The 10,119-nt window shown below is 47.9% G+C and overlaps 5 protein-coding genes across 5 annotated transcripts; 2 read left to right on the top strand and 3 right to left on the bottom strand.

Annotated features, from left to right (window-relative positions):
- Positions 1 to 2,622: 2,622 nt before the first annotated feature.
- Positions 2,623 to 3,587, top strand: LOC120896428. The gene is made up of 3 exons (XM_040300553.1): positions 2,623 to 2,881; positions 2,978 to 3,263; positions 3,328 to 3,587. The coding sequence occupies exons 1-2, from the start codon at positions 2,724 to 2,726 to the stop codon at positions 3,234 to 3,236; spliced, it is 417 nt and encodes a 138-aa protein (XP_040156487.1). The 5' UTR covers positions 2,623 to 2,723; the 3' UTR covers positions 3,237 to 3,263; positions 3,328 to 3,587.
- A 267-nt stretch (positions 3,588 to 3,854) lies between these two features.
- On the bottom strand, positions 3,855 to 4,963 carry LOC120896425 (proteasome subunit alpha type-7-1). Its single transcript, XM_040300550.1, has one exon. The coding sequence runs from the start codon at positions 4,784 to 4,786 to the stop codon at positions 4,037 to 4,039; it is 750 nt and encodes a 249-aa protein (XP_040156484.1). The 5' UTR covers positions 4,787 to 4,963; the 3' UTR covers positions 3,855 to 4,036.
- Positions 4,964 to 5,015: 52 nt separating this feature from the next.
- On the top strand, positions 5,016 to 5,702 carry LOC120896426 (MIP18 family protein galla-2). Its single transcript, XM_040300551.1, has 2 exons — positions 5,016 to 5,235; positions 5,313 to 5,702. Exons 1-2 carry the CDS (start codon positions 5,118 to 5,120, stop codon positions 5,663 to 5,665), a joined length of 471 nt encoding a protein of 156 aa, XP_040156485.1. The 5' UTR covers positions 5,016 to 5,117; the 3' UTR covers positions 5,666 to 5,702.
- On the bottom strand, positions 5,679 to 7,339 carry LOC120896423 (mitochondrial inner membrane protein OXA1L). The gene is made up of 3 exons (XM_040300546.1): positions 7,137 to 7,339; positions 6,017 to 7,046; positions 5,679 to 5,945 (listed from the first exon to the last, which is right to left on the bottom strand). The coding sequence occupies exons 1-3, from the start codon at positions 7,200 to 7,202 to the stop codon at positions 5,782 to 5,784; spliced, it is 1,260 nt and encodes a 419-aa protein (XP_040156480.1). The 5' UTR covers positions 7,203 to 7,339; the 3' UTR covers positions 5,679 to 5,781.
- Positions 7,340 to 7,683: 344 nt separating this feature from the next.
- Positions 7,684 to 9,144, bottom strand: LOC120896427 (myb-like protein AA). Its single transcript, XM_040300552.1, has 2 exons — positions 8,405 to 9,144; positions 7,684 to 8,325 (listed from the first exon to the last, which is right to left on the bottom strand). The coding sequence occupies exons 1-2, from the start codon at positions 8,420 to 8,422 to the stop codon at positions 7,900 to 7,902; spliced, it is 444 nt and encodes a 147-aa protein (XP_040156486.1). The 5' UTR covers positions 8,423 to 9,144; the 3' UTR covers positions 7,684 to 7,899.
- Positions 9,145 to 10,119: the final 975 nt, after the last annotated feature.

Genomic DNA, 10,119 nt, shown 5'->3' with positions numbered 1-10,119 from the left:
TTCTGTAAATTACGAAGCTGTTTCACTATTCCACTGACACGCCGTTCAGATGCCGCAACATGTGATTGTATCATGATTCCTTTTCTTCACCATGCTTTCTTGTCTCCAACTGATCCGGGGACGAAGCGGTGACTGTTGTTTGATCATTACGTTTTCGACAGTCATGCGGCATGTGTTAAACAGTTCAACAGGGTAAAAATTATTTAGTCATCTTCAAGGGTAATCGAAAGGGAAGCGTGGAACAGTCGGCGACACCCTTTCCACATGGCCCTTTATGTGTAAGCTTTATTTTTAGAGAGTGACAGAGAGGCACGTCCAAAACTCTTGATTCTTATGGCTTTCAAGGACTGTGTCCATGATAAGAACAAACTGGTTTGGTTGCGTACATCGTTTTTGATCTTTTGGTATGTTCTCTACACAAATTACGCAGGCAAATTTAACCAAACAAGCTTGTAAATTCATATCATCATTAACTTTCCAAAGTTTCGAAATAGGACTGCTGCTGGTATCACGAGGCTTCCCTCACTCTAGTCTTAATTTAGACGGCTAAATATAGTGAGTATAATGAATCATCATGTCCTAAAAAAAACCCCGAATCTTACCGAATCATCGGGTGATCGCTGACTCAATTCACTGGCGATGATTGTAAAATAAAAAATTACGTACAAAATCTCCAACGGCCCTCTCGCGTCCCGCCCAACATCTGCCGGATTTAGTTGATCGAGCATCTCTGATCCAGCCTTCCCATGCCCGGCACATGCCTTGTGATAGTGTTAATTGGTGATCTTCTTTGGCTGAAGGCGACTTCTTCCGATCGCTCAACGCGTAGTATAAATTACATTGCTTTGTTTCAGTTCGGGCATCAGTTTGAGGCAGGTGAAGCTTGCGAGCGGACGGACAGAGTTAATCGTGACCGCGTGTTAAGAACAGAACGGTTGGGTTGATTTTTGAGTTTAACATAACAGTGATACAAAGCGCAAAGTAACGAACATGAAGTCCAATCAAATGGTTAGTAGTTGCTTAATAGAAGCGAATAAAACAGAAAATAATCGTGACATTTTCTTTATTTCTTTCTGATTACAGCTGGTATCATCGTCGGTCGTGATCTGCCTTGGCCTGTTACTGTGCACCATGCATGCAGGTGTGGAAAGTGCACCAATCGTAGCAGGCGACGACGTCCCGCTGCACGTGCTTCCTTTGGCGCAAGAACACGTGGGCGATGATTCTTTGCTGCGCTCGTTTGATGCACTCGCTGCTGCTGCTGCTGCTGCTGCTTCCCACAGTCGAAGCAAGCGTGAAATAATCTTCCGCCCCCTGTTCGTGTACCGTCAGCAGCAGATTAAAAGGCAGAAACATCACACCACCACCACCATAGCGCCGTACAACTTTGTCAACGATTATGATACGTATGATGATGCTTATCAAAGTTATCCCCAATATCCAGCCGTGTAGTAGATTTGCATGATGCAGCAATTGCAATGTTTTGCAGTATTGCATTTACTTACATGCTCTCCATGCGTGCAGTCGTAGCTATAAACATCGAACCGCGCCATCCAGCACTGCGCACCGATGGGCGGCTCTCGAGGAACTCTGCTCCCGACCGGGGAGGTAATTAATGTTGTGATAAATGTTTGTTTAATTAGGGGATAAAACTGAAACAGGTTGCTATTTATACTTACGTACAATAATATACACAATGCGAAGGGATTTGGAGGTGCGCTGTAGAGACAAACACAACTTTGTGCCTAATATACGCTGTATTTAGTATGTATTGATTAGTTCGGATGTGCTAATAAAAATGAGTTTGCATCTTTTCTTACCAAACATGAGTTTTTGGATGGTTTGTTCTGTTGCTGCTGCCAAACATGGGCAAATTAGAATTCGGGATTCTGAATGCTCCACTCCTGTTGATTGTACGGTTTAGCATGCGGACCAGATGGAGGAGCAATCGCTCCATTCTTCTCAGGAGCGCTTTGATGAGCCAGATATTTTTGTTACCGACAGTTGGGCTTGATGAATTGCTACCAAAATAGCGCCACGAATTCACAATCGCTGTGGAGCAATTGTAACTGCTGTCTCACAGAGTGTTGTAAATTAGTGGCACCCCGTTACTCTGCCACACTGTTCAAGTTCATCGTCCAGTTTTAGGTCAACGGGTGCGGAGATACGGGTGTGAAATGAGATCGACACCGGGAGGAAAAGGTTCACACGTTCGCTTTCTCTGGTGTGTTTTCTGAGGTTTCTTTCCTTGCCCGGATTCAGTTCCGTTCGATTCTGTTCCTGTTTCTCTGTTACACATTAAAGGGGGTCGAGTTCTTCTTGGATTCCATAGGCTTCCTTCTAACCGATGTTTCTATCGAAATGCAATGCACCGTCCAATTCTCAACCTTGCATTATGAGTAACCAGAATGGCATCTCATCAGGCCAATTCTGCGTAAAAGTTGCATAGAAAAGCCATGTTTTTGCGCTCACGTCTCTTCGTTCCTCGTCCGGTTCGGAATAGTTAGCACCCCGTTCCTGCCGAGAGTTGCTGCTCGTTTCCTGCTCCGGAAGGTGCTAATGAGCTCCATCAACATCTGGTATAAAACCCCCACAACCCCTACCTGCCCCTGCCTAGTATGAGAACCCAGCTCAACGGGCACTCAACTGTGCTGCACAGCGAAGTGGAATAGAAAACGATCAAAACTAGGTGCAGCTGGTGCGTTTCAGGGACAGTTTAGAACATGGCGTCCGAGTGGAGATATCGTGGGTTGAGCGCGGGACCGTTAGTGCTTACCGTGCTGTGCTGGTGGGTCACTTTCCAGTGGCGATTGTGTCTAGCAGTGCCGGAACCATTCTTTCATCAACCTGGCTATTACTACGCTTCGAATTCATTGATACGGTGTGTTACGCTCGAATGTGATAAAAACGGCCACCTTTGATTGCGCGTTTTAGAAAGTGCTCGATTTAAACTTCCTTCTCCTTCCTCTTCATACAGCCCGGCAGCAAATAGTTACGGTTACTATGAGCAACCGAGTGCCTTCTCTTCGCCAGCTGCTGCCGAGTCACAGAATGTAGCAGTTTACAGTGGCCATCCTAACTATTACGGTGTGCCTGGGTATGAAGATCGTCGGTCGGTGGGTTCGAGGAGAAACAGCTGGAACGATCCTTACCTGCAATGGAAGTGGAACAACTACTACAACCGATACTACTATCCTACCGCCAGTGGTGCCGCCGAGTTGGAAGGATCGGCATGATGGTGTACAATATTACAACAGCAAAAGGTAAAATTAAATGATGTGCCGACACAAAGAAGGGAAAGCATTAATCAAAAGGTTTCATTTTTAGACGGCAAGACTCTCCTCAGCCGGTGGAAAGTACGCCGGAACCGACCACGACCCGACGTCCAAGGAAGAAAAAGCTATTTGTGCCGAATGTATGGGGCTAGGGAGGCTTTTATGTACTGATGACCTAATTTAAATGACGATTTTACGATGTGCCCGGGTAGAGCGTTCAGTTACGATGCATTTATACACTGGACTGATCAATTATATGAGACGTTTGCATACTTTTAAGTTAATAAAGATGATTTTGTACGTAAAATTAAATGAACATTCAAAAATATTTAAGACTGAACCGTGAAACCGTTGATGCAAATCCTCCCTTTTGAAATTGTCCTAAAAAATCGAAGATAAAAGTCACGTTAATGGACAGATTCTGATTGATTGTCTTGGAATCTTTCAATAGAACCGATGGGATGGACAATGACTGTCTCCTACAGCAGATCGACACAGTGTTCAGCTTGGTTTCGGAAGTTTCCCCCGTTCATTCTCGGCACTACGACAGACACGCGAAAGAAACAATTATCCTCCGAATCGCATCCATTTTCATCAAGTGTATTCAGTGATTATAATGCAATATTTTATATCAACCACCGCCGTCCGACTTGATATCCCTTCTCCATCCAGCAGTCCTCGCTTGAAATTAGACGTAAGAAAACATGACAGTGCAGAGTGTTGCAAGAAAAACACGACGCCACACGCCCGCCGCGGCCCGATCACTTCTTTGCCTTCTTCTTCTCCGCCTCTTCCTCCTTCGCCAGCTCGATCTTTTTCACGTACTCCTCGATCGTTTGTGCGTCCAGCATCTTCATCGGCTCGTCGCGTCTCATCACCGCCACCTCGAGGCTCTTCTGGCCGGACTGTACCACCTCGAGCAGTGCCCGGATCGCCAGCGTGATCGTGCCCTCCTCCGTGCTGACGGCGGCCGGCGAGTAGTGCTCCTCCAGGAACTCGCGCACCGTCTTGGCCGACCGGCCGGTAGCGTTCGCCTTCCACTCGCAGTACACGCCGGACGGTTCGGTTTTGTACAGATGCGGGACGCCGTCGTAGTCGAAGCCACCGATCAGGCAGGAGATGCCGAACGGGCGGCGGCCGTTGCTTTGCGTGTGCTTCTGCTTCAGCTCGGCGATGTAGCGGGTAATGTACTCCAGCGTGACCGGATCCTCCTCCGACAGTTTGTGGGACTGGCACTGTACCTGGGCCCGGTTGATCAGGACGCGCGCGTCGGCCGTCAGGCCCGCGAACGCCATCACGACGTGATGGTCCAGCAGGCAGATCTTTCGCACGGTGCGCTCCTCCTGCAGTTTGGCGACCGATTTCTTCTCCACGCCGAGCACCACAACATCCTTACCGCGCACACCGATTGCGGTCGAGCCCTTGCGGACCGCTTCCTGGGCATACTCCACCTGGAGCAGATGGCCGTCCGGGGAGAAGACGGTGATGGCGCGATCGTAACGGGACGACATTGTTTCTACTGGCGGTAATTGGTACTAGGCTGCGCACACAAATGGAGCGAACTGTGAATCAAAACACGGTAAAATAACACCTTTTGCTTTTGCTCCGCACCACAAATTGTACGATGAATTGCGGATTTGATTGCCACAGTTGATTTGCGTCGAGTCGTGCCGTTTGACAGCCGGCTGTCGAGCTGTCAGATTTGGCAGTTTGCGGCAGGCAAAGCAAAACATCAACCGGTTACGAACCGGTTCGCTGAATCGGGAAGAAAAACAATAGCGCAGTAAATATCGGCAACTTTACCTCAGGACAGGCAGAAACTGCACTGTAAATAAAACGAAAATGACCGAGCTGGAGAATGTTAATCCAAATGTGTACAAAAAGAGTGAAGATCGAAAGCTCACAAAAGAGGACGAGGACGAGGATGTGGTGGATCCGTTCGATGAGCGGGAAATCTTCGGTAAGTAAGGAGGCGACGGTGACCCTTGTTTCCATTTGCTTACGTTATGCTCATCTGCTGTGATTTTCCCTCTTTAGACATAATCCGCAACATCAACGATCCGGAACATCCTCTCACACTGGAAGAACTGCACGTCCTGGAGCAGAGTCTCATCACGGTGGATAATGAGAAGAACATCGTCAACATCCTGTTCACACCGACCATCCCACACTGCAGCATGGCAACGCTGATCGGTCTCTCGATACGGGTGAAGCTTCTCCGGGCGCTGCCTCCGCGCTTCAAGGTGTCGGTAGAGATCAACCCTGGCACGCACGCATCCGAGCACGCGGTTAACAAGCAGCTGACCGACAAGGAACGTGTGGCGGCCGCACTGGAAAACACGCACCTGATGGAGGTTATCAATCAGTGTATCGGAACGCCGTTGAAATAAACCGAACCGAGTGTCCTTTTCCTCCAAGGAGTTGGATGTTTTTATTGCATTACTGCATGCAGCTACGGTAGAAGTGGTTTGGTTTTACACTGTGTGAAGTTATCCGATCGTGGGCATTACCGCTTTTTCGCATTAACCGCGCTGGAGGTGCCCGTTCGAGGTGCCGTCGGATCGTATTTGAACGTTTTCACCAGCGGTCCCTTGCCGGCCTTCTGGAAACGAATCTCATCGATGCGTGCTCGCTCCTCCAACTCTCGGCTAATTTTCATGTTGGTCCAGGCTGTAAAACAAAAGCAAAAGGGTAAGTCGATGAATACACTTTTCACAATCCAAATTCATGCGGACACTTACATTCCTTAATACCGTCGGTAAAGCCCTTCTTCTTGATGGGCAGCGTTTCCGGTTTGTGCGTAACGATACGATCGATCTTGAAGAAGTCGCGCACTTTCGGTATCCGCAGGAAGCCGACCTGCACCAGCGAGAAGAAGTTACTGCACGCCCAGTAGCACAAAATGGCGCCGGGGAAATTGATCGTGAACGGGAAGATGAACAGCGGCAGTGCGCGCAGAATGTACTTGGCCGTTTGCATGTTGGCGGCCGACATTCGCGCACTGTCCGTGCCGAGCTCGATCGTAGCGAACAGCGTCAAGCTGGTGATGATCGGTAGCGCATAGAACTGGTCGCAGATCGTCAAATCCGTGAACCAAAACAGCCCTCCGTCGCGCATCGACTCGACCGGCGTGTTGGCCATCTCGCGCAAACCCATGAAGAAGGAAATGAAGATCGGCGCCTGGGCCAGCGGTACGAGCATGTTCTTGAGCGGGTTCAGGTTTTTCTCTTTCATGAACAGCACCATCTCCTGGCCGTAGCGGGCGGAATCGATCGCATTGCCCGCCTGCCGCGCTTCGGTCATCTTCATCTGCAGCACCTGCAGCTGTGGCATGTAGTTGTTCATCTTAGCTGCATTGCGCTGGGACGCAATGACGAGCGGGAACAGCAGCGTTCGCACGCAGACCGTACCGATCGCGATGCAGCCCCACCACGGCAGGTCGAGCCCGATGTGCAGGAATTCCATGCAGTTTTGCACAATGCCGACCGGTGTCCAGCCGCCCAGTCCGAGCGTGGAAAAGGCGGGCTCGGCACCGGCCACAATGTCGGCAATCTCCGGTGCGCCAGCCTGTGGAATCGCGGGCGGTTCCGGGATCGTTTCCAGCAGCGCACTTTTGTCGCCATCGGCTGTGCTGAGATTTCGCATCAGCACTGTAGCCGTGATGGGTTTGACGGGGGAGAATCTCGCGTTTAGCAGGGTGGCTGTCGCATGTCCCGAGGCAATGTGGTAATCGCGCCCTCGGTGGACACTGGTTGGTACTGCTGCTCCTTCCTGCAAAGTAGTTGCAAAAGCACATTATCAAGGGTTCAAATGGCCGGCTTCGAAGGGATGGGGTTTGTTTTTTTATAGCTCCCAGCTTACCCGCACACAAACAACCCTTCCATGTAAGGAATTCCTGGACACAAGTCTACACGCTCGGGAAAGCATTTTTCCTCCAGTCCTTGCAAATGCTTTCGCCGCTTACTTTCAGTGAAAATGCCGAAAAAGAAAGTTGTAGAATTGAGCGGGTGTGCAGGGCAAAAATCACGCAACAAAACACGGTGCAGAAAGACAGCTGTCAGACGTTTGTTGACATTGTGCTCAATGCCACAGTTTATCGAACCGGTAAAGGCGTGAGAAGCGGTAAAAAATAGAACCGGTTCGATAGGGTGTTGCACAGTGGTAAATCATTCGTTTCGCTTATTTGAATGTGTCGTTGCTCGTTTGATTACATTTACTTAAAATTGTTTAAAATTAATATGTGATAGAATTTTGAGAATTTTTAGTTCAGCGACTATTTTAAATGAGTATAGAAGCATACAAGCCAAATTTTACGATAAAATAAAACAACCAACCGTCGACCACGTGGTCGATTGCAGTTGCAAACCATTCTGTAGAATGTTCATCCATTTAATAATCAAATGCAGAGGAATAAAAAATGAAACGATTTTTTTATTGAATAAATAAATTACAAAACGGCAGATTGCATTCGCAATAACACGCAAACAGCAATCCTCATCTCACATCCATGGTACGTTTGGCGCTTTTGATACGTGTATGATAATGAGATTCTCGTTCAGTCATGATTTTCGCATACGGTCAAATGTGCTGTTGATACAGCATCGAGCTGGGGGGTTTTCCCCCTCTACAACCGCTGGTACGGATAGTTCTGTGCATAATACCGGACAGGCTTTCTGGGTGTTTGTTGCTGTTGCTGCTGCTGCTGCTGTTGCTGGCAAGCGGCACAGGCAGCCGACTGTTCTCTCTGTGGCTGCTGTTGCTGTTGTTCACGCATCTCTCTCAGCTTCTGCTTCTTAATTTCCTGCTGTCGATAGACGAACAGAGGCCGGAAGATGATGGCTCGTTTCGTTCGCGATGAAGGTGCATTCTCTTGCACAGATCCTTCATCGCTGTGTTCGAGTTCGTTCGAAGGTTTCACAGTGGAAGAGGGTAGATTCGTAACCGCCAAAACATCTTCTTCAGTCCGATGTGGTGCAACTTCCGCTGTGTTTCGGTTGGGCGCACTGTGAACTACAACGGGTATGGCGACAACACACACCAAGAGGCTTATCTGTAGCGAGAAAAGAAAAATGTCCATTTCAGTAAAGCCAAGCACGGTCCGGAACAGGAAGCAAGCGAACTCCACTCACAATAATTTTCTGAGACATGGCGAACGATCACGTTTAATTTTACGCTAATTGTACACTAAAAGAAGTTGCTGCAAATCACTAAACTGGTTCTCGAGATGGTTCTACTTTAGCTTGTAGCACGACACAACCTTCCGACGCTTTCCGAGACTGTTGAAACACTGACACCGGACGGCAGGCATGATCGCTGTATTTATTTGATCGGCTACTGATCTTCCGATTCACACCTCTTGGTTGGTCTGCTCTGCCCCCGTCGGATTATTGCGTGATTCATTTCGTTTCCTGATTTGTCACCCGTATGTGGGGGTTCGCTGGAATTCAGCCGGTGACTTCCTGCCGCGATGCAATTGATCTTCATGTATCAACATTTAGTCATCGGTTTTAAGAGTTTGACGAGAAGCGAAGAAATGCAATCCATTCATAGGGCCGAACCGTATGTGACCATGTTGGTACTAATTAGCACGTTAGGGTTATTTGCAGATGATTACTCAGAATGTTGGGAATTTGCTGGGCCGTTTTGTACTTAATTGTATTTGGCACTAGTTTTGCGTAATAATGCCTTAAAACTGGACTCAGCAAAGTTCAGAGCCTACAATAAACCTCCATCGTACCATGTAGCTACGCACGTCAGAGCGCGTAATGAGTCCATCACGACTTCACCAAACCAGCTACCGGACGAGAAACGAAGACTGTGTGTTTGTGAAACAAATTATTCGATTTGTTTTTCCACCTCGGAAGCTCCATTTTAACCTCCGATCGACCGTTTGGTTTTGTTATTTCTGTTCATTACATTTTGTTTGTCACATTGCGTACACAGGGCACAATGTACTGAAAAGGCGAGATTGAGAGATGGTTATGCCGACCCACCTCGAAAGACCTTGGAAAGTTTCACAATGTCCTAGTCGTTGGGGATTGGTAGCGGAAGCAGAAATGTGTTTATATATAATTCTATAAATAATACAATTTTTAATTATCAAATGTCAGTTATGTTCAAGGACGTTCAATATCGCTCCCAGGTAAGGGAAGGGAAATTGAAACTACAAAAAAGGTATTTTTGAATGTAATTCCGACACTACATTGGGCCTCTTTTGTACTTCTATCTGTCTTGAAGTTCAAATAAATTGTCCTCCAATTGAAACATTATTGACGATCGCAATCAGCAATCGTAGTTAATAGCGGCGATGAAGATTACAGTGCTGTGCAAAAGGTCCTCTGCCAACGTGCTTACAGTCAGCCAGAGTGCATGCCAGCTGGGCATTAAAAAAAGCCAAAACAAAAACATTAAACCCCCACCGGAAAGTCCCTTGGCTCTACTTAATGGCTGCAAAAAGGGGAAAGGAGCAAGCGCCTCCACTCTCGCTCGGTTTGCAAATTGATTAAGGGTCGAGAGCACTTGATGGTAGATCGATAAATCATGAGCCTCGTACCAGGAGCTTTTCGCCAAGGTAGACAAGCTTGCACAGGTTGGTGATTGACAATTTATGAACCGCGGCGCGCGTCCTTTCGCTGCAGCTAGTGCTGGCGCTCTTCTTGCTATACCTGCTGTCGGTGCTGCACACACACACACACACACTGCTGTCTCGCGTTAGGGTCGGTTCGAGGCCAAAAAAAGCCATAGCATTCCTTTGCAGCATGGTCAGCTGATGGTTTTGATCGGTTTTGTTATTGCCGTTGAATGAAAAGAGAGAGAAAGAAGGAGAGGAATTAGGCTTTGTATT

This window comes from Anopheles arabiensis, chromosome 2, assembly GCF_016920715.1.
Source record: "Anopheles arabiensis isolate DONGOLA chromosome 2, AaraD3, whole genome shotgun sequence".
NCBI classification, from domain to species: Eukaryota; Metazoa; Arthropoda; class Insecta; order Diptera; family Culicidae; genus Anopheles; species Anopheles arabiensis.
The sequence above is the reverse complement of the archived record's forward strand: the minus strand, read 5'-3'. Positions and strand labels throughout refer to the sequence as shown.

Bases quoted from the DNA above. Each gene is read 5' to 3' on its own strand.
- LOC120896428 (XM_040300553.1), top strand. From the start codon at position 2,724: ATGGCGTCCGAGTGGAGATATCGTGGGTTGAGCGCGGGACCGTTAGTG. The intron at 2,882-2,977 runs GTGTGTTACGCT...CTCTTCATACAG, and splicing joins GCTTCGAATTCATTGATACG to CCCGGCAGCAAATAGTTACG.
- LOC120896425 (XM_040300550.1), bottom strand. From the start codon at position 4,786: ATGTCGTCCCGTTACGATCGCGCCATCACCGTCTTCTCCCCGGACGGC.
- LOC120896426 (XM_040300551.1), top strand. From the start codon at position 5,118: ATGACCGAGCTGGAGAATGTTAATCCAAATGTGTACAAAAAGAGTGAA. The intron at 5,236-5,312 runs GTAAGTAAGGAG...TTCCCTCTTTAG, and splicing joins CGATGAGCGGGAAATCTTCG to ACATAATCCGCAACATCAAC.
- LOC120896423 (XM_040300546.1), bottom strand. From the start codon at position 7,202: ATGCTTTCCCGAGCGTGTAGACTTGTGTCCAGGAATTCCTTACATGGA. The intron at 7,047-7,136 runs GTAAGCTGGGAG...ACTACTTTGCAG, and splicing joins GAAGGGTTGTTTGTGTGCGG to GAAGGAGCAGCAGTACCAAC. The intron at 5,946-6,016 runs GTAAGTGTCCGC...TTTGTTTTACAG, and splicing joins TACCGACGGTATTAAGGAAT to CCTGGACCAACATGAAAATT.